The 22303-nt window shown below is 27.1% G+C and overlaps 3 protein-coding genes across 9 annotated transcripts in view; all 3 read left to right on the top strand.

The window, feature by feature from the left end:
• The first annotated feature begins 3219 nt into the window (after positions 1-3219).
• Positions 3220-5224, top strand: LOC107496651 (lamin-like protein). Its single transcript, XM_016117957.3, has 2 exons — positions 3220-3394; positions 4905-5224. Exons 1-2 carry the CDS (start codon positions 3220-3222, stop codon positions 5222-5224), a joined length of 495 nt encoding a protein of 164 aa, XP_015973443.1.
• Positions 5225-8446: 3222 nt separating this feature from the next.
• The window catches only part of LOC107496662 (uncharacterized), a 60569-nt gene continuing 46712 nt past the window's right edge, over positions 8447-22303 (top strand). Inside the window, exons 1-10 of one of the 6 annotated variants that reach the window (XM_021127234.2) lie at positions 8447-8501; positions 8733-8922; positions 9077-9193; positions 9322-9375; positions 9472-9562; positions 9665-9890; positions 9974-10067; positions 10152-10187; positions 10296-10439; positions 10528-10823. In XM_021127234.2, the coding sequence (XP_020982893.1) occupies positions 8765-8922; positions 9077-9193; positions 9322-9375; positions 9472-9562; positions 9665-9890; positions 9974-10067; positions 10152-10187; positions 10296-10392 (873 nt within the window). In that variant the 5' untranslated portion in view covers positions 8447-8501; positions 8733-8764 and the 3' untranslated portion in view covers positions 10393-10439; positions 10528-10823. Of the gene's footprint in view, positions 8502-8573; positions 8923-9076; positions 9194-9321; positions 9376-9471; positions 9563-9664; positions 9891-9973; positions 10068-10151; positions 10188-10295; positions 10824-19577; positions 19804-19886; positions 19981-20056; positions 20093-20197; positions 20401-22303 lie in introns of those variants that run through there. The other 5 variants (XM_021127229.2, XM_052251789.1, XM_052251790.1 and 2 more) reach the window with 5 other exon arrangements.
• Positions 18735-19359, top strand: LOC107496663 (uncharacterized). 2 transcript variants are annotated; one of them, XM_052251792.1, is made up of 4 exons: positions 18735-18781; positions 18898-19020; positions 19051-19084; positions 19223-19359. In XM_052251792.1, the coding sequence occupies exons 1-4, from the start codon at positions 18751-18753 to the stop codon at positions 19341-19343; spliced, it is 309 nt and encodes a 102-aa protein (XP_052107752.1). In that variant the 5' UTR covers positions 18735-18750; the 3' UTR covers positions 19344-19359. The 2 variants fall into 2 exon arrangements, with proteins under 2 accessions (XP_052107752.1, XP_052107751.1); XM_052251791.1 differs by having other exon boundaries at positions 18898-19084.

Here is a 22303-nt window from a genome sequence, read left to right on the forward strand (position 1 = left end):
CGGGATCTTTATTCATCAAACAACATACACAGAAAAGATCTTGAAGAGATTTTATATGGATAAGTCACATCCATTAAGTACCCCAATGATCGTAAGATCTTTGGATGTGAAAAAGGATCAATTCCGTCCTAAAGAAGAAAATGAATATATCCTTGGTCCTGAAGTACCATATCTTAGTGCCATTGGAGCACTAATGTATCTTGCTAATAATACGCGACCTGGCATATTATTCGCGGTGAATTTACTGGCAATGTATAGTTCCTCTCCAACCAGAAGACATTGGAGTGGAATCAAGCAAATTTTTCGATATGTTCATGGAACGGATGATATGGGATTATTTTATCCCTACGGATCCAAGTCACAACTAGTTGGCTATGCAGATGCCGGATACTTGTCTGATCCACATAAAGGGAGATCTCAAACAGGATACTTGTTCACATATGGTGGTACAGCTATATCTTGGAGATCTACGAAACAGAAAATTGCTGCAACATCCTCTAATCATGCTGAAATACTGGTTATTCATGAAGCTAGTCGCGAATGTTTTTGGCTGAGGAGTCTGATTCAATATATTATGCCATCATGTGGACTGATTGATCATAAGATAGCTCCAACTGTCCTGTTTGAAGATAATACAGCATGCATTGCTCAACTTAAAGGCGGATACATTAAAGGCGACAGAACAAAGCATATTTCTCCCAAATTCTTCTTCACTCATGATCTTCAAAATCAATGGACAATTGATGTCCAACAGATCCGCTCAAGTGACAATTTGGCAGATTTGTTTACAAAGTCACTCCCAAAATTCTCCTTTGAAAGATTGGTACATGAGATTGGGATGCGTCGATTTCGAGACATTAAATGATGTTGGCAAGAGGGGAAGACTGTACTCTTTTCCTTGGTCAGGTTTTTTTTTCCCATTGGGTTTTTCTTGACAAGGTTTTTAATGAGGCAGTCCCCATCACAAAGGATATTGTACTCTTTTTCCTTCACTAAGATTTTTTCCACAGGGTTTTCCTTTAGTAAGGTTTTAATGAGGCAATAATCCTAAATGGTCATCCAAGGGGGAGTGTTGTGATAAGGATACTTTATCACCCTTACGTGGATGCCCATTTTTCATGATATGTAGTTTCTCAAGGATGACTTCATTTAATATGAAGTTGAAAATTTACCTCATGTACGTATATAAATAGAGGCATAAGCCTTTAACAATTACACACAAAAACAATAGCAACACAAGCATCTTTATGTTGCAATCAAATACCCTTCTTCTTATATTACTACTATAATTCTTTCTCTTCTTTTATTTTATAAGTATTTTAAATTCTATCTTCTATTACTCTTTACATATTATATTAATAGCAATGTTAATCATCTTTATTATATTGAGATAGTAACAATAAACAAATACAATTCTCTCTCTTTATTTTTAATACTTTTTTTTATCTTTGTATATATATATATACACAATACAACATATAATATTATTATATATATATAAATATTATTGAGCTAATTATATTAATAATAGAGTCTTCTATTTATATATATTTATTTTATATTTAATATATCTTTTATTTAATTTTAAAGTAGTCAAAGAAAAATTGAAAAATATAACTAAATTAAATCAGTTTGATTCTTTATATCTTTTTGGAGGAATCAATTTGAAATTTTTAATTTTTCGAAGACTAAATTAATGTACAAGTTATCTTTTAAAGATTATTTTGATTATTTTTTAATTTAGTAATACTACGGAGATAATAATTTATAATAATTTTATTTAATTTATCATTTATATTTTTATATATTTAACATCCAAATTTATATATTTATTATATTTAATATTATAGATTTATGTCAGAAATAATTAATAGATATAAAATAAGATAATTTTAGACTGATTTGAGCTAGTTTTGATTATTTCTGAAATATTTTTTTTAAATTTATCCATGTAAATTGAAAATAAAAAAATAGGTAATTATATTTGTCTAGATTCATTGCTATGTTTCTTATTTTAAATTATTTATCTTAATCTGATTTTATAAATCCAATCCGTTGGCTATTAAATACTAGAATTTGGGAGGATTTGACCGCTTTTTATTTTTTGTATTATAGTACACGTAGTATTTTTTAATAATGTGAAAACTTAATGTATTTCGATTTGGTATTATACCTGATTCAAAATAAAATGAGATCCAAAAAAGTTAAATGTCCATCATGTAAAGGTAAACTTTCCCCACTTTTATCCGACCGGCACAACAAAGGAGGTTTAGACTTATTTATTTGAATAAGTAATTACTTCTTAAAAATATTTTTTATTATTTTTGATTTATTTAAATAAATAATTATTTTTTAAAAATATTTTTTATTATTTTTTATTTGTTTAGAGAAGAGATCTTAACAATTTTTTTAGATAAAGAGAACAATCATTTATCGTAAAAAATAGAACTACTCTATAAAATGATTATCTTTTTTACTAATATACTGATAATACTCAAGCATATTCAGAATTCAATATACTAAAAATCTGTCTAAAATTCTTACTAACTTAAACATCGGAGTCTCTTGTAGGTATCACCACCTATCTCTTCACTAGAAACTCAGACGGCAATAATTCGGTACCAATATAAGTCGGGCACCGCCTCAAAAGGGATTTGGACCTTCACGTCCAAACCTAAAAGCAACCGAATTTTAGATAACCCTCGAAACATTGACGTCATTGTCAGAGATCTGGAAGTTTACATCTAATCATGGTGAATAATGAATTTAAAGATGAGCATACTGTATCTGAGTCCGAACCAAAACTGATACTATATATGGAAGAGTCAGATTTGTGGGTTTTATTTTTTATTCTTTTAAAGTTTACATATCTAAGAGTTAGATTTGTATTCCAACACTAAAATTTTTTTTGTATATACAAATCAGACCCTCTAATTTACTTTACATAGAAATAAATTTTATTTTATCACAAATTGAACTATTCGATTTGTACACCATAAAAATCTTACCCTCAAATTTAAATTCAATCTGTTATTTAAAATAAAAGAATAAAATAAAATTCATATAAAAAAATACACCAATTAATTATGAGATCGAATTACATACCATTTTTTTCCATTACTAAAAAAATTAGCCGGATTTGACACCGTGAAATTGTGCATATATATTGAATGAATATAGATCTTAATATGTGCCAGCCTTTTATTGGACAAAAAAAAAATGGAGACTGTGATCTTTAGAAGAATTGTGTTGATGGTGATGATGACTTCAATGATGGTAAACATGGCAAAATCGGAATTGCACTATGTTGGAGGAAACAAGTTTAGTTGGGCTCCTAATGTTAATTTGACACAATGGTCAATGCACCAACATTTTTATGTGCATGATTGGCTATGTAAGTTCTAGTTCTCTTTATTTTTTTTTAAATCAATATTATTCTTGGATTTAATTTCTGTGTATTGTGGGTGTCAAATTTTGACAGTGAAGAGCGAAATTATCTGGTTTAATGTTACTGTGCAATTTTTTTAGACAAGTAATCAAGTATTTATGGATCGAATCTGATCCGTATATTTGCGGTATTTTAGTGATCCCATTTGTATATTAATAGAATCGGATTATAGATTTTGTGTAGATATCCGCACAAATAAAGAAATAAATAAGTAAATATTTTTTTATATTTTATTTCAACTAATAATTATCATATATGTTGTATTATTTTAATTTATTATTTAAGAAATAGATATTTAATATTATTTTAAGAGTAAACATATTAAAAAGAATGAAAAAATAAATTTTATTGATATTTTTAAATAAAAATAAACTTTTAAAAATATTTTCCTATTTTACGGATATATCTTATATATAATCCATACACTTAAAAACTACAAATATTAGATCCGATTCGATAACTTTAGTGTAAATCGAATTCACCCCTATTCTTAATCTTATTTTTGTTCAGTTGGTTTACTGAACTCTTATTCTTTCTCTTTCTCTCAAAATATTTCGTCTCACTTGAATTTTGGGCATTTTTAAAAAAAATTACTTCCATCTACTAAATTAAGGAACAATTTTAAAAATATTTAATTATTCTGTTGATTTCTATAATTTTATTAAATTTTTAATTATGTTCCTGTATATTTTTTTCTTTTTGATTAATCCCCTATACCAAATCAGATTTTATAATTAAGTTATTGTCGTGACAAAAACATTAGAATTAACGAAATATTTCATTAAACAAAATAAATATACCTAACACTTTACTAAATATTCTGTATAGTTTTTAACAGAATATTTCATTAATTCTAATGTTTTTATCATGGTACAGACTTAGTTACAAACGAATTTAGATCTTTTAAGTTTTAAATTTTTTTGAGAGGATAAAATGCGATCTTTTGACTTTAAATATTTTTTCTTTCATATCTTATTTTGGTCCTACCAATAAAATAATTGGTGAAAGATCACATTTTTTCTTCTTGTAAGGTGAAATTCAAAATTAAAAAAAAATTTAAATTTATTACAAAATTTGATATAATATAAGAACCCATATAAGAATCTAATTAAAAATTCAATAAAACTATAAAAATCAACAGAATAATTAAACCTTTCTAAAATTATATATATTTATTCATACATCTAAATATTAGAATTCCATCTATTTTATTCTTTGTGCGTGAAAGCAATGTCATACGATACCTCAAGTATTTTGATAAAAATACTTTTCAATTCGATTTCTTCTTTAAATATAACATCATTTTATTTCATTTTTATATTTCTAAAATTTGGTGAAGAGAATAACAAGAACTAAATGATTTTCTTTTTCATTGTTTCTTTTACAAAATACAATATAATATGAACAATGAATAAAATTTCACATAATTAACTAACGCTTTTCATAATTGGTATAGATTTTGGATATGACAGGCACATGCAAAATGTGTTGGAAGTGAATAAGACAAGCTATGAGAACTGCATAGACAAAGATTTCATTAAGAACATAACAAAGGGAGGTGGAAAAGATGTCATTGAACTGAAAGAAGTGAAGACCTATTACTTCTTGAGTTCATGTGGTTTCTGTTGGAATGGTTTAAAAATTGCAATTAATGTTGAAAATGCTGCACCAAGTTCATCACCAGGACATAATAAATCTTCATCTTGTACCATTGGTATCAACCAAAATCTTGTGATCCTCCTAATATTGATGTGGGGCATCATCATCTTTAAATGATAATAGTTAGATCACAAGTAGAACATTATCATAGGACCAATTGTAATGGTTGTGTTGGAATTTATAGTCTCTTTGAAATAGTAATTGAATGAACCATAAAAATTCAGAGCGTCTTTTCACTATAAAAAAAAGTATTGTTTTTAGAAGCTACAATTTTTTATTTTTATTTTACATTTGAATTTTATCCATCCAATGTTTTTTAACAATCGTATCATGGGGATCCTTGTTTTCGCAGCCTCATACTAAAAGTCTAAAACTCACTATACATTTATGATTTATTGCCGATTTCTGTTATACCAAGTGGTAATTGGTACTTAACTACTTATATACCTAATTCAATTTAAGCAATTCATATTCAGAATTTAGATCATTCACAAATTATACAAATGTAATTTTCTATTCTATTTGTTGTGATGTATTGTTAGCATAACGAGGGTTACGTTTTTTTTTTTTTTATTTGTTAATATTTTGTTCTTTGAATGTGGTTTTGTTGTGCTCCTCTTTACTCTGTGTTTTGGATTAGGGGGTTTTGAATAACAAGTTAACAACTGAAAAAAATAGCTAGTTGCCTTAGTTAATTTTTTTTTTCACCAATTTCGGATAATAATTCTTCCAAATTTTGTATATGATTGAGTTTGGATTGAGAATTATGATTGATTTTTATTTTATTTTTTTAGATTTTTTATTGTAAATTTAATTGAGAAAATATAAATTGATACGTGTTTAAGAAGATATTTTTATTATTTAGAGAGAGATAGAATTATACTATATTGGATTTGGATATCAAGAAGATCAAGACTTCATTTAAAAAACAATAATGCTAAAGAAAAAAGTTTGGTAACCAAACTTAGAAACCAAAATCAGCCAAAATTTTCTATTTTTAACTTTATTTAATTAGATGAACAAAATTTAATTATTATGCTCTCACGCGCCTACTGTTTTTAATTATTACAATATTTATTGTATCAAACATTAATTGTATATTAAATAGTATATTATAAATACATACCTTATCAATTTACATTCTTATTAAATGAATATACATAATTTATATTTATGGTTTTTAATTTATATTATAATAACAAAAACACATTTTTTATTATTATATAACATCTATAGATTTATACACATAATTTTCATAATTAATATACTTTTACAATTAATATTATACAATTCTAAACTATATTTTATTATATATTTTAAATTATTTCATATATGTACTAATAAATTATTATTCAAAATATTTTTTAAAGATATTATACGTTTAAATTAACGTATAATTTTTTAAATCATTGATAATTTAAAAATTTGTTTCATATTTTTCAAAGTGAAATGATTTTATTTTGATTTACATATATTTTCAAATTTTACTATAATTAGATTTAAAAAAAATATCAAATACATACTTAAATTAATTTATTCAATTAGCAAATTTACTTATAATATTCATAAGTTCATACACATAACATCCAAAATTTCATATTAATAACATTCATAATTTCATATTAATAACATTCAAAATTTTATATTAATAACATCCATAATTTCATACTCATGACATTCATAATTTTATATATATTACTAAATTTTAAACTATGTGTCTTGTTATATATTTCAAATTATTTTATATGTATACCAAAGAGTCATAATTTTAAAATTTTTTATTTACTATTTATACGTATTCTTATTTATTAATTTTAATATGACAAGTTAATAATTATTTTTAAAATTTTATGTTTTAATTTTTATTTATATTTTATATTTTATTTTTTATTTTATAATAGTTTTTATTTTTTATTTTTTATTTTATAATAGTCTATATGTAAAATATGAATTGTATAATAGACGTTGTTAAATTCTCTAATTTAATATCTATATTTTTATACGTATAATATTTATATTTTATATACATGATATTTATAATCAATAAATTGGTGCTAATTTATTATTATTTATTATTTTATTTTGCAGGTTATAAACCAACAATTTTAGATGTTTATAATTTTCAATAAATAGAAATCGGTCAAATTTAAGATGTTTTTATTTTTTTTAAAATGTGTTGAGGTGATTTGAAATTTTTTAAAAATTTAAAATATAAGAATTTGAGATTTTAATTGGAAGAAAAAAATTATAGAATTATAAATGCATATAGTAATAATGAGAGAGAAATTTTTGGAATTTGATTCACATTAAATTTAGAATTAACTTTTAGTATAATTAAATGAGAAAAGATAATTAATTATAGAAAGAAATTAATTATGTCAATTAAATTAGGAGAGTAATTTACACTCTCTATTAAATTAGGAGAGTGATTCCCACTCTTTTATAAACATAAATATTATTAATTATATATCTTTATTTATTATCTATAATATTTTGACTATGTAGCATTATTCAATGCTAAAATGACGGTAACTCATAAAATTCATTGGATTGAGTCATTTCAAGAAGATTTGATTTAGTTCTGTTTTGTTTAATAGTCTTTTTAAAAATTTTAAATTTAAATTTAATTTAATTTAATCTAATAAGATTAATTCTGATTTAAATTAGTTATCATATCTTTAAGATTTTAAATTTAAATTAAATATGATATAATTTAATAAAATCAAATCTACCCTAATAGTTATGTTATCTTTAAGAGATTTGAATTAAGTTATCTTATTTTATCTTGTTTGGGTGAGTTTCTACAAAAAATATCTTTTTTTTATTTATCTTTTTTTTAGAAGATCTTATGTAAAAGTAAAAGTAATTTTATGTTTGAATATCTCATTCAAAAAGATCTTTTTATCCATGAATTATATATTTGAATATAATAATATGAAAGTATTTTTTCGTTTATTTATTACATGAAAAATATCTTTTTTTTTTAAAAAATCTTTTAAAAAAAGATGTAAATTAAAGCTTCTCAAAACAGATATTTTTTTTTATTTTTCTAGTTTTATTACTAAAAATTTGTCAAACACATTTAAAAATAAAAAATTCTTTTTTATTTAAAAAATATCTTTTTTTTTATTAAAATAACGAGAACCAAACAAGCACCTAATTTATTAGAAGTCAATTTAAACACTTTTTATGAGATAATTTAAAGAATTGTTAATAAATAAAATTTTTAATTGCTTTATATCCATTTATTATATAATTAAGTGAGTTAAATAATTTGCTTTAGTTATTGTATAAAGAAGATTGATCGAAAGATTCGACCTAAAATAATTTTGCTCGGTGATTTCTTCAACCTTTTGCCTGGTGAACTAGGTTATCAAAAACAAATTCTTTAAAGGTATAGTAAAAAATTCTATTCTTTTTCTAATAATTCAGTTTTTTCATTAGAGCTTTTAATCATTCTTAATTCATTCCATTGTTTTTACTACCTTTTCTATCTTTTTATGTTCGTAGTAATCTTTCTTATTCTTCTCCTTTCCACCCTTCCAGTCTTTTTGCTGGGAGTCTAATGCTTCGTCTTTATTAAACCCATTGAATTCTTGTCATTCATTCTGCTTATTGTATTCAGAAGCTGTAGAAGAAGTGAAATTGAACAGCAGCATGAAACAAGCAGCAGCAATAATACCATATAATCTCAGATGTCACGGTCGTGTAGTCGGCGAGCGCTATTTGAGGCCCAGACAAGTCCAGCTTCATCATAGCTCCAACAAACCACTCTCAGTCAATCATAGCTCCAAGAAACGTCGACCCAGATGCAGGTCATTCTTGATTTCTTGTTACCTTTTACGAGCTTCATGCTTTTTTTTTTACATACTTATTGTTCACCTAATAAGAATACGCAGCACATTATCAATATATTGATTTCTTTTTAATATTCTTTTTCTGGTAAATCAATTTTGTTTGAAATCAAAGACAAAAGCCTTGCGATCCCCCTTTACCTGAATGTGATAAAGACGAAGAGCTCTCTTTACCTGAAGGTGGTAAAGACGAAAATGCCCCTTTACTTGAAGGTGGTAATGATGAAAAAAAGTAAGTCAGCATGATTTTATTCATTTAACTTTTTTCAATTATAGTTTATGGCATTACATTATTAGATTATTATTATTATTGCTTAAATTTCCTTGTTCTTACTAATCAAATTCTTTGTGACATCAAAGGGAAAGGAACATGTTTGTTCTAGGCGCTAAGAGAGGCACTGAACCTGTAGAAGTGTGAGTACTATTGAGTCTTTTCTCTCCAATTATGACTTGTAACCATATATCAATTTGTTAATAATACCTCCATTTGTTTTTCGGGCATTCTTCCAGATATCGCAAGAAAGCGAGAAGGTACTTTATGGAGACTATGTTTCCTTATCCATTAGCTGCAATGAAACACTACAACCATGGACTAAAAGAGGTAAATTAACTTGTTAGTCCTAGTCTATTCATTTCTTTCTATTATAGTACCTTTAATTAAACAATAAAAACAAAAATTCTTCCCTCTTATTTTTTTTTTCAGGAAGAGCAATACGAGGTTACTGATTATCATGATAAGCTGTGCCGTTATTTCGGAAAACTTGGGTATATACGGCTAATGCACTTTATAGCTGAGCCTAAATATCCTAAAAACATGCCCAATGCATCAGAGGATACTGCTAAGCACTTTTATGCCAGGGTTCATCAAATGCCTAATCGTGAAACTCATGTGGATTACTGTAAACTGTATGAAGGACCTCCACAACCTGGTATCATTACTAAAATTTTTCTTTCATGCTTTCTAATTTTTTGGCCCCGCTTAATGATGTGGCTTGTTCGGAATGTGTTGTAGGTCTCCATGCTAGCCAAGAAGTCATTCCCTTGTGCTGTGAAACTTGTGGTCTTAAGGATCTGAAAGCCCTTGAGTCAAAATCATTAGAATTGAGGTTCATTCTCTCTTTAGTGATGGTAATATATATTGACTTGTTTATAAGAGTTTATATTGACTTGTTTTTATTTTGGAATTGAAGTGCTGAAGGTGAAGGAGGAGAGGAGGAGTATTGGAAGTAAGAGTCAGTGTTTCTCTTTTTATAATATGTTTATCTCCTGCATATGGATTATGATTTTTAATTGAAAATTGTTTGTTTCTATTTGTTTTTGTATGCTTTGTGCAGTGGTTATCACACTTCCACTCCTCCAAAAATTATTGTGGCACGCAGAGATCCAGAGGTCATAGCAAAACATGCTGCCAGGAGAAAGAAAAAACGTTGAATGGATCTTACAAGAATTGAACAACTTATGTCCAATCTGTTCCTTTGGCAAGATTTCCTTGTTAACCAATGTTGTTTGTGGAGAATACTGTCTAACTTGATTACATTTATATAAACTGTGGTTTTGATGATGCAGGGTTGCTGATTGGCAAGTTTCTTGTTCTTTTGATGGATATATAATTCTATATGGTATACAACTGATTCATTTCTTTTTGAGACACTTTGTGGAGACACCCTTTTCTTGTCTCCAAAAAATGTTGTACATAAGTTGATAGACTTGGAAGAAAGTTGTGTAACATTGTTACATCATAAGGGAAATAGGGTCCTTCTTTTTACTTTTGGGAGAGTAAAAGAAAAAAGAAAAAAGAAAGGGGAGGATTGTACTTATTTTTATGTGTTTGCCAAATTTGAACAATAAGAGTGAGAATCATTTTGTAACCTTTTCATGTGCCCAATTGATTTATCTTTCATGTCATGCCAAACTGCATATGAGAAATATAAAGTATAGGAACCATAGAATTAAACTAGAAGCTCTTCTATGCCAATAGAATGAGAATTAGGAACAAATCCTCTAAAAATGGCTACAGTGTCGTTACTCAAAACCTTAAGGAAACTCTTACAAAATAAAATATTATTAATATGAGAAAGTATAAGGAGACATAGAGTTTAGAGCCCCTTTGGGAAGTAGCAGAAGCTACTTTTTTTAACTTTTGGATTATAAAAAGTCACAATCTATGTGTTTGGCGGCACAAGATTCGGTGGTACAGGAACCTTTAGACTACTTAGTGGTCTAAGTAAAAAACATGTTTTTAGAGTTTTTTTATCAATTGCTATGTAGTCCTTGAACTAATTTTAATTACAAATCAACCCCATATATTTTATTTAATTATAAAAATAGTTTTTTATTTTATAAATTATTATTTTATCAATTATCTATTATATTTATTAACAATCAAATACAAAAATAACAACCAATTATATCCTCCATTCATCCTAATAATTTCAATCGATTAAAAAATTAACTTTGATCTCGTTACGTTCGTCCATGGCTTCCAAATCGTGTTTCCTTGAAATTCAATCGATTGGTTTTTCAAAACAATCGATTGAATGATAACTTAATCGATTGGTTTACACTATATCACAAAACAATCGATTGAAAGTTGTAAGGTAGAATGGTAAAAAGCTTATACCAATCGATTGTTTATATTTTCCAATCGAATGAATGCCTTAAAACAATCGATTGTTGTTGTTACTCAATCGATTGAATTCACGAAAACAACATGAATTTGACAAATACAATCGATTGGAAAGTGATGACATTGAAGTTTTAGCCAAATTCAATCGATTGGTAATGTAATCCAATCGATTGGAAGATGATGAAATTGAATATTTTGCCAATTTCAATTAATGGTACATAAAATTAATTTATAGATTGGTAATTTATAAAATTAATTTTGCTGATCAATAGTACCTTTTGCTTTTATTCAAGTAAGGCAGAATAAAAAATACAAAAAGTATATGATATTGATAAGGTAGCAGCGTATCAAGTAGTAAGTATGCTTAATTTATTTATTTGTGTTATGCACAAATTTAGTTTCGTTAAAATATTAGAATATATTGAGTAAATTCTTTTAATATATTTAGAGTTAATATAAAATTGAGGGTAAAAAACGCATTTAAGCCAAGGAGAGAATTTTATTACGCATATAAGTCAAACAAGAATTTGATACAAGAATTCACCAAAGCACACTTTAATGTAATTCGAAACAACTTTATTCGAATTACATTCCTTAATAATTCGAATCAATACAGCTCCAATTATTCCTAACCATTGCATACAAGTAATTCGAATCAACTTAGAACGAATTATAAAAGCATAATTCGAATTGTATCAATTCGAATTAGTAGGAACACGTGAGTAGGAGGAAGTTCGAATCAAATTGATTCGAATTACTCACATTTCGAATCAAATGGTAATTTGAATTACACATTGTACAATAAGATACTAGAAAAAATACTATATAATATAAAAAAAATATACTAAAAGAAGTATAAAACAAGATTATAGTAAATTAATTTTAGTATAAAATTATTAAATATAAATTAATTTTAACTCCTATTAGTACATTGAATTAAAAATAACATATAAAAATGTACTTGTATTTATTAAATTTTAATAACATATAAAAATTTAATGACTTTTTAAATATTTTTTTATAATATGAGTACATTTTTATATACTTTAAATACTTTATATAAAAATGTACTTGTATTTATCATAAAAAAAAGTGTTGTGCCAATATAATAACATTATAATATTTTAAATCAGTTTTTTTCTAGGATTTTAGATTAAAAGCAGCACATGAAAAAGCATTATTGATATTTTAAAGCTAACTTAATTAAATAAGATAGAACTGTATTCTTTAGGATTTTATGTACATAATTAGGCTAATTTTTTTTTAATATTGATCAAAGATGTGTGTTACACTATGTTATTTGGTTTCAAGTAAGTTTTACTCTACTATAATTTTTTTTTACTTTTCAGAAGACACAAATCTAAAAAATTTTATAAATTAATTTAAAAGAAAATATCATTGACGTTTTATAAATTTTATGTACCATTACCAATCGATTGAAATTGGCAAAACATTCAACTTCATCACCTTCCAATCGATTGGATTACATTACCAATCGATTGAATTTGGCTAAAACTTCAATGTCCATCACTTTCCAATCGATTGTATTTGGCAAATCCATGTTGTTTTCGTGAATTCAATCGATTGAGTAATAACAACAATCGATTGTTTTGAGGCATTCATTCGATTGGAAAGTATAAACAATCGATTGGTATAAGCTTTTTACCATTCTACCTTACAACTTTCAATCATTGTTTTGTGATATAGTGTAAACCAATCGATTGAGTTATCATTCAATCGATTGTTTTGAAAAATCAATCGATTGAATTTCAAAGAAACACGATTTGGAAGCCATGGACGAACGTAACAAGATCAAAGTTAATTTTTTAATCAATTGGAATTATTAGGATGAATGGAGGATATAATTGGTTGTTATTTTTGTATTTGATTGTTAATAAATATAATAGATAATTGATAAAATAATAATTTATAAAATAAAAAACTATTTTTATAATTAAATAAAATATATGGGGTTAATTTGTAATTAAAATTAGTTCAAGGACTACATAGCAATTGATAAAAAAACTCTAAAAACATGTTTCCTATTTGGACCACTAAGTGGTCCAAAGATTCCTGGACCACCGAATCCTGTGCCTGAAAACTTGGAATCTTGCTTGTCCGTTACTTGTCTACAAGTGCCCCCAACTTAGGTTTCATGACTTGGCAACTTTGTCATGAGTGCCCAAGTTTAATAGATCGGGCCTGTTCCTTGGGCCTTCAAAGGGATTTATTTTTGGGACTTTTTGGACCCAAAAAATTCCTATAAAAAAATCGTTCAATAAGCGGTTTTTGTATTTACAAGAATGGTGTTTTATTAATACTAATGAGAAATGATAACGGCTAGTTTTTCTCTCTGAAGTGAGTTTGTGTGTGAGTGCTTTTCCCTTTTCGCTCTTGATGTCTGGCGCCGGCGACCCTGGAGATCCAGGAGGAGCTACCCAAGAACATCCTCCAATGATGGAGGAAAGAGAAACCCTGCAAGGAAGAAAGAAAAAAGTAAGAACAAATGAAGGAGGTTTTACAGGAGATCAACTACTTACTCAATTGAAGTTTTAGCCAAATTCAATCGATTGGTAATGTAATACAATCGATTGGAAGGTGATGAAGTTGAATGTTTTGCCAATTTCAATCGATTGGTAATGATACCCAATCGATTGAAATGAAACTGTACACTGAAAATTTATAAATTCACCTTTGCTTCGCATGCTGCAACTAATGCATGTTACATACAAGAAACTAAAAAGCACATAAAATAAAAACAGACAATTAATTACATGATTGTTCTATTTTAAATTTAATCTGTTTGTCCTCTGATTTTGCGCCACTGGAATACAATCAATAAAATAATCCATGTTTAAATCAAACGCAGGACCAAGATGCTCAACATTCATAATACCTAATGAAATAAATTATAATGCATGGATCACAATAAAATAGTAATAATCCAAATAAAGTAGTATCAAATGGGTAGTAGCAGAAATATCTATATGGTATGAACTTGTACAAGGAGGAATTCATCAGCCTTGCTTTGATTCCTTCTTTGATTACGTTGTTGGTTACTTGCAAGTTCAATTTTTGTTTTATTATGTCAATTTTGTTTTATTATATGGTTTGAAACTCTTGATTATTCAATTCATTCTTAAGGAAGATGTCCAAAACAAAATACTGAAAGAAGAGAAAGGATGAGCTTGTTATTTAGATTATTTTTTTATTAGTTTAATATTGATGATAATTAATTATAACAAAAGTACATAAGGAGTACATAAGATTAACCATAAAATATTTTTTATAATTTTTTATTTTTATTATCAAATTTATATTTTTGTTAATGTTGGTTTTGGTTCTTTCTTTTATTCTGCTACTACTCATTTGATACTACTTTATTTGGACTATTGCTATTTTATTGTGATCCATGTATTATAATTTATTTCATTAGGCATTATGGATGTTGAGCATCTTGGTCCTGCGTTTGATTTAAACATGGATTATTTTCTTGATTGTATTTCAGTGGCGCAAAATCAGAGGACAAACAGATTAAATTTAAAATAGAACAATCATGTAATTAATTGTCTGTTTTTATTTTATGTGCTTTTTAGTTTCTTGTATGTAACATGCATTAGTTGCAGCATGCGAAGCAAAGGTGAATTTATAAATTTTCAGTGTACAGTTTCATTTCAATCGATTGGGTACCATTACCAATCGATTGAAATTGGCAAAACATTCAACTTCATCACCTTCCAATCGATTGGATTACATTACCAATCGATTGAATTTGGCTAAAACTTCAATGTCATCACTTTCCAATCGATTGTATTTGGCAAAATCCATGTTATTTTCGTGAATTCAATCGATTGAGTAACAACAACAATCGATTGTTTTGAGGTATTCATTCGATTGGAAAGTATAAACAATCGATTGGTATAAACTTTTTACCATTCTACCTTACAATTTTCAATCGATTGTTTTGTGATATAGTGTAAACCAATCGATTGAGTTATCATTGTAGCAATTGATAAAAAAACTCTAAAAACATGTTTTCTACTTGGACCACTAAGTGGTCCAAAGGTTCCTGGACCACCGAATCCTGTGCCCTCTTCTTGCTTTTCGATAAGTCATTCTACCACTTACTTAAAAAAAATTAATTTTAAAACAAAAAAAATCTACTTTTCTTCTTGACTCTATGAAAAATACTGACATTTCATCACCATTTTCATGCAAGGTCTGCTAGAAGCACTGGCCTTCCACCATCATTCTCACGCAATGTTCCAAAGTCTCACCATTTTTACGTAATGAAACATCTGATGGAAGTATTGATCCTCCACCACATTTTCAGACAATATTACATCTGAACAACTTACTGCATATATTCCTTCTAAGTATTTTTTTTTTATCATTTTATCACTATTTTTTATTATTAAATTTGTATTCAAGTGTGGTATGAAATTTTAGTTTTAATTTTATTTTTTTCATATGTAATTTTATAACTTCTTATTATTTTCATAGTTAATTATAACAAGTTCTTGACCTCAATAAAGGAGAAGAGAGTTCTAATAGAAATAAAAATAAAAAATAAAAAACAGTAATAAAATATACATTGACACACATTTTATATTTATTTTTTATTTTCACCTACCATATCATACACAATATTAGTGATTAGGTTATGTAAAATCAACATTCAATATTGGAAAATATTTGTTATCATGGTTATTTTAATATTCATTCTCTTTTATAAAAAAAAATTATCTTTTGCGTTATTTATCCAAACGTTACAACTTTAAAATAAGTATCTTTGTAACTAAAAAACCAAACACAAAATAACTTATTTATAAGCTGCTTTTAATAAAAGTCCTTATGTTTTAAACTCCTTTTCCAAAAGAACTTATTTAAGTTATTTATCTAAACTGGACTTTAGTGTACAATGTGTATAATAAGGGCAAAAGAAAATTAAAAGTAGATCATCATTAATTTAATTAATTTTTAATAATTTCCCATTTTAAATTCAAAAGATAAGGATATGCAATAAGTGGGAGTTAGGATTTTTCATTATCTCTCTAACAGAGTTCTATTAATAATTTATCATATTAAAAAAAATCAAATTTCACAAATACTTCTCCAAATAAAATTAGGATCATGTACAATATATATTGCATATTTTATTTAGGGCAAGTTGCCAAAATAAATTATTTGCAAACCAATATTATGAAATTACAACTTTTAAATATTGCATGCGAAAATGAAACTTTTACATATCTATAAAAATCGTAAGAGGAGTTGGACGGATTAGAAATTATATGTAGATCGTTAGAGGGATAAAACGGTTTACATTGGAACACAAAAAAAAAAGAAACCGCAACACTCTCGAATGGTTTCTTCACGAACGCCAAAACTGCACAAACCGCGAGAGGAATACAGCTATTTACATGTTCTAACGCTAACCGCTATACCCCTTCCGCCCAATCCTCTTGCCATTTTCATAGATATGTAAAAGTTACATTTACGATGTCACATTTAAAAGTTGTAATTCAATAATATTGATGTGTAAATAATTTATTTTGGTAACTTGTTCTTTTATTTAACAATTAATAATTGACTTTTATTACTTTTATTATATGATATAGTTAAAAAATATTAAAATTATTTTATTATAATTATATTAGAATCAACATATTTTTATTGAATTAAATAACTTTTGTAGATGTTCAATGGAACTATATTTTCTCACAATAAGTGGAGATGAGAATAAAAATGAGATTTAAATTTATTTAAAATAAAAGTAATGTGATTAAGTTTAATTTACTTAGATACGGTTAAAAATAATTGAATAATTATGTACGGTAAAAAATTGATATTATTGAAGGATAAAATTAAAATTTATTAACATTTCAAAATCGTCTCAATTCTGTCTCATTGTCAATTCTATTAATAGATTCCTACGACAGGACAATATTGAGTAAATTTTGAAACGTTAGGAACTTAAATAGAACGAACGTTAGGGACAATTTTGGAACTTATCCTAAATGTTGAGGATAAAAGTGATACTTGACTCTTTTTAAACTTTAAAAATATTATAAAAGACATAAATTTAAGGGTTAAATTTAAAAATTAGTTAATATATGAGGTTATATTAGACTTTTAAAATTTGAAAACACATACCAACTTTGAAAAGTTTCACCTTAGTTGCTCTCAAAAGTACTGCAATTTTTTAAAAATTGCAAATACAAGCACATGGTCTTTGATTTACTAATGTGTTTTCATAAAGCACAAACACCTCTTCGAAAAGTTTTACCGAACCAAGCCTAAGTCAGGAAAGCAAGAGGCCCAATAGTATTTTTATTGTCTAATGAAAGACACAAATTTAATATTAGTTTTATAAATTATTATTAGGTCTATATTTTAGTTTGTTTTGTTGTTAGGATTTGTTAGAAAATTTGATTTAGTTCTTATTTGTTTAGTAGTATTTTTAAGAATTTTAAATTTAAATTAAATATAATCTAATATAATAAGATTAACTCTAATTTAAATTAGTTATCATATTTTTATGATTTTAAATTTAAATTAAATCTGATATAATCCAATAAAATCAAATTTATCTTAAATTAGTTATTTTATCTTATTTTTTAATTAGTTTGTTAGAGTCTATTTAAATATTTTTTGTGAGACAATTTACACAATTTTTAATGAATAAATTTTATGGGTGTCACTGTGCATGTTTAGGCTTATATTTGGATTTGCTTTATTGTTAAGGTTTTTAGAAGATTTGATTTAGTTCTAATTTATTTAGCGGTATTTTTAAGAATATTAATTTTAAATTAAATTTGATCTAAGTTAGTTATTTACTTATTTTATCTTTAGGATATTTAAATTAAATTATCTTATCTTATTTTTTAGCTAATCTATTAGGAGTTTATTTAAATATTTTTTGTAAAATAATTTAGAGAATTTTTATGAATAAAATTTTTAATAATTTTATGCTCATTTTATTGTGTGATTAAGAGAGTTAGAGAGGTGAGTGATTTGTTTTACTTATTACATGAAGAAGATTGAAAAATCTAACTTAAGATGATTTTGCATAGTAATATTTTTAATTATGACAAAATATTTGAAGGTCTAGTAGATTATTTTTATTTTTGTAATAATCTATCATTCTTATTTCTTAGTCCATGACTTCGTTCCAATGGTTTTATTTTCGCAGTATCCTTTCTTATTCTTCTCCCTTCCACCCTTCCAATTTGTTTACTAGGACTGTAATGTTTTGTCTCTATTAAATCCATTAAATTCTTATCATTCATTCTGCTTATTGTTTTCAGAACCTGTAGAAGAAGCGAAATTGAACAGCAGCATGAAACAAGCAGCAGCAATACCATATAATCTCAGATGTCAAGGTCGTGTAGTCGGCGAGCGCTATTTGAGGCCCAGACAAGTCCAGCTTCATCATAGCTCCAACAAACCACTCTCAGTCAATCATAGCTCCAAGAAACGTCGGCCCAGACGCAGGTCATTCTTGATTTCTTGTTACTTTTTATGAGCTTCATGCTTTTTGTTCACCTAATAAGAATACGCAGCACATTATCAATGTCTTGATTTCTTTTTAATTTTCCTTTTCTCGCAAATCAATTTTGTTTGAAATCAAAGACAAAAGCCTTGCGATCCCCCTTTACCTGAATGTGATAAAGACGAAGAGCCCTCTTTACCTGAAGGTGGTAAAGACGAAAACGCCCCTTTACCCGAAGGTGGTGAAGATGAAAAAAAGTAAGTCAGCATGATTTTTTTTTTCATTTAACTTTTTTCGATTATAGGTTATGGCATTACATTATTAGATTATTATTATTATTATTATTACTTAAATTTCCTTGTTCGTACTAATCAAAAACCATGGACTAAAAGAGGTAAATTAACTTGTTAGTCCTAGTCTATTCATTTCTTTTGATTATAGTACCTTTATTAAACAATAAAAACAAAAATTCTTCCTTGTTATTCGTTTTTTCAGGAAAAGCAATACGAGGTTACTGGTACTCGTGATAAACTGTGCCGTTATTTCAAAAATCTTGGCTATATACGCCTACTGCACTTTATAGCTGAGCCTAAATATACTCAAAACATGCCCAATGCATCAGAGGATACCGCTAAGCACTTTTATGCCCGGATGCATCAAATGCCTAATCGTGAAACTCATGTGGATTACTGTAAACTGTATGAAGGACCCCCACAACCTGGTATCATTACTAAAATTTTTCTTTCGTGTTTTCTAATTTTTTGGCCCCGCTTAATGATGCGGCTTGTTCGGAATGTGTTGTAGGTCTCCATTTTAGCCAAGAAGTCATTCCCCTGTGCTGTGAAACTTGTGGTCTTAAGGATCTGAAAGCACTTGAGTCAAAATCATTGGAATTGAGGTTTATTCTCTCTTTAGTGATAGTGATTTATATTTATAAGAGTTTATATTGACTTGTTTTTATTTTGGAATTGAAGTGCTGAAGGTGAAGGAGGAAAGGAGGAGTATTGGAAGTAAGAGTCACTGTTTCTCTTTTTATAATATGTTTATCTTCTGCATATAGATTATGATTTATAATTGAAAATTGTTTCTATTTGTTTTTTGTATGCTTTCTACAGTGGTTATCACACCTCCACTCCTCCAAAAATTATGGTGGCACGCAGAAGAAACCCAGAGGTTATAGCAGAACAAGCCGTCAAGAGAAAAAAAAAATGTTGAATGAATCTTAAAAGAATTGAATAATTAATGTCCAGTCTATGTTCATGTATGACCGTTCCTTTTGTATTATATAAATTATTTGAGCAAATGATAATTGATTGGAGCTTGCACTCTGAAGTGAAAGAAACGAATATCGATGAGAATGTGTTTTTTTTTTCCTCAACAGAAAGGTAATAAAAAATAATTAAGTCCAGTTTAGATAAATATCACGTGTCACGACCTGCCATGTGGCGTGCCATGTGTCACTGACCTGTTATGTGGCGTGTCACGTCATTATGTCACGTGACACTTAATGTGACACGTCATCGTCCAACTGACGGAATGACTAATTTGACTTACAGTTTATCTTTCGGGATTAATTTGATTAAAAAAATCATTGGCGGACGAAAAAAAAGATCGCGTGATCTTTTAGGAACGAATTTGAACATTAACCCCATAAAGTTCATTGGACTAAGTCATTTCAAAAAGATTTGATTTAGTTTTAATTTATTTAGTAGTCTTTTTAAAAATTTTAAATTTAAATTAAATTTAATTTAATCTAATAAGATCAATTCTGATTTAAATTAGTTATCATATCTTTAAGATTTTAAATTTAAATAATATATGATATAATTTAATAAAATCAAATATACCTTAATAATTATGTTATCTTAAAAAATTTAAATTAAGTTATCTTATTTTATCTTTTACTTAATCTATTAAAGATTAATTTAAACATTTTTTATGAGATAATTTAAAGAACTCTTGATAAATAAAATTTTTAATTACTTTATGTCTGTTTATTATGTGATTAAATGAGTTGAGTGATTTATTTTACTTATTACATAAAGATTAAAAGATTCAATATAAAGTAATTTTGCTCGGTGATTTTTTTCAACTTTTACCTTGTGAACTAGGTTATCAAAAACAAATTCTTTAAAGGTACAGTAAGAATTCTATTCTTTTTCTAATAATTCAGTTTTTTCATTAAAGTTTTTAATCATTCTTAATTCATTCCACTATTTTTACTACGGTTTCTATCTTTTATGTTCGTATTAATCTTTCTTATTCTTCTCCTTTCCACCCTTCCAGTCTTTTTGCTGGGAGTCTAATGCTTTGTCTTTATTAAACCCATTGAATTCTTGTCATTCATTCTGCTTATTGTATTCAGAAGCTGTAGAAGAAGTGAAATTGAACAGCAGCATGAAACAAGCAGCAGCAATACCATATAATCTCAGATGTCAAGGTCGTGTAGTCGGCAAGCGCTATTTGAGGCCCAGACAAGTCCAGATTGATCATAGCTCCAACAAACCACTCTCAGTCAATCATAGCTCCAAGAAACGTCGACCCAGATGCAGGTCATTCTTGATTTCTTGTTACCTTTTACGAGCTTCATGCTTTTTTTTTTTTTTTACATACTTATTGTTCACCTAATAAGAATACGCAGCACATTATCAATATATTGATTTCTTTTTAATATTCTTTTTCTCGTAAATTAATTTTGTTTGAAATCAAAGACAAAAGCCTTGCGATCCCCCTTTACCTGAATGTGATAAAGACGAAGAGCCCTCTTTACCTGAAGATGGTACAGATGAAAACCCCCCTTTACCTGAAGGTGGTAATGATGGAAAAAAGTAAGCATGATTTTATTCATTTAACTTTTTTCGATCATAGTTTATGGCATTACATTATTATTGCTTAAATTTCCTTGTTCATACTAATCAAACTCTATGTGACATCCTAAGAAGCACAGACACGGACACGGACACAGACACGGGACACGACATGGACACGGACACGACATGGACACGGACACGGAGACACACCAAAATTAAAATTTTACCGGACACGGACACGGCATATATATATTAAATTTTAAGAAAAAAAATCAAAAGTCATAATATATATCATATATATAATATGAAGTCAAAATTTACAATTGAACTTATAATCACTTCCTAACCCCTCAAAAAAAAAAAAAAAACACATGGAGTATTCTTTAACTATCTTTTGAACTTCACTACTTC

The sequence above is a fragment of the Arachis duranensis genome, chromosome 7 (genome assembly GCF_000817695.3).
Source record: "Arachis duranensis cultivar V14167 chromosome 7, aradu.V14167.gnm2.J7QH, whole genome shotgun sequence".
NCBI lineage: Eukaryota > Viridiplantae > Streptophyta > Magnoliopsida > Fabales > Fabaceae > Arachis > Arachis duranensis.

Excerpts from the sequence above, each read along its gene's own strand:
- LOC107496651 (XM_016117957.3), top strand. The coding sequence starts at position 3,220 with ATGGAGACTGTGATCTTTAGAAGAATTGTGTTGATGGTGATGATGACT. Across the intron at positions 3,395-4,904 it reads TTATGTGCATGATTGGCTAT|ATTTTGGATATGACAGGCAC; the intron begins GTAAGTTCTAGT and ends TAATTGGTATAG.
- LOC107496663 (XM_052251791.1), top strand. The coding sequence starts at position 18,751 with ATGACTTCGTTCCAATGGTTTTATTTTCGCA. Across the intron at positions 18,782-18,897 it reads CCAATGGTTTTATTTTCGCA|AACCTGTAGAAGAAGCGAAA; the intron begins GTATCCTTTCTT and ends TATTGTTTTCAG. Across the intron at positions 19,085-19,222 it reads AAACGTCGGCCCAGACGCAG|ACAAAAGCCTTGCGATCCCC; the intron begins GTCATTCTTGAT and ends TTGAAATCAAAG.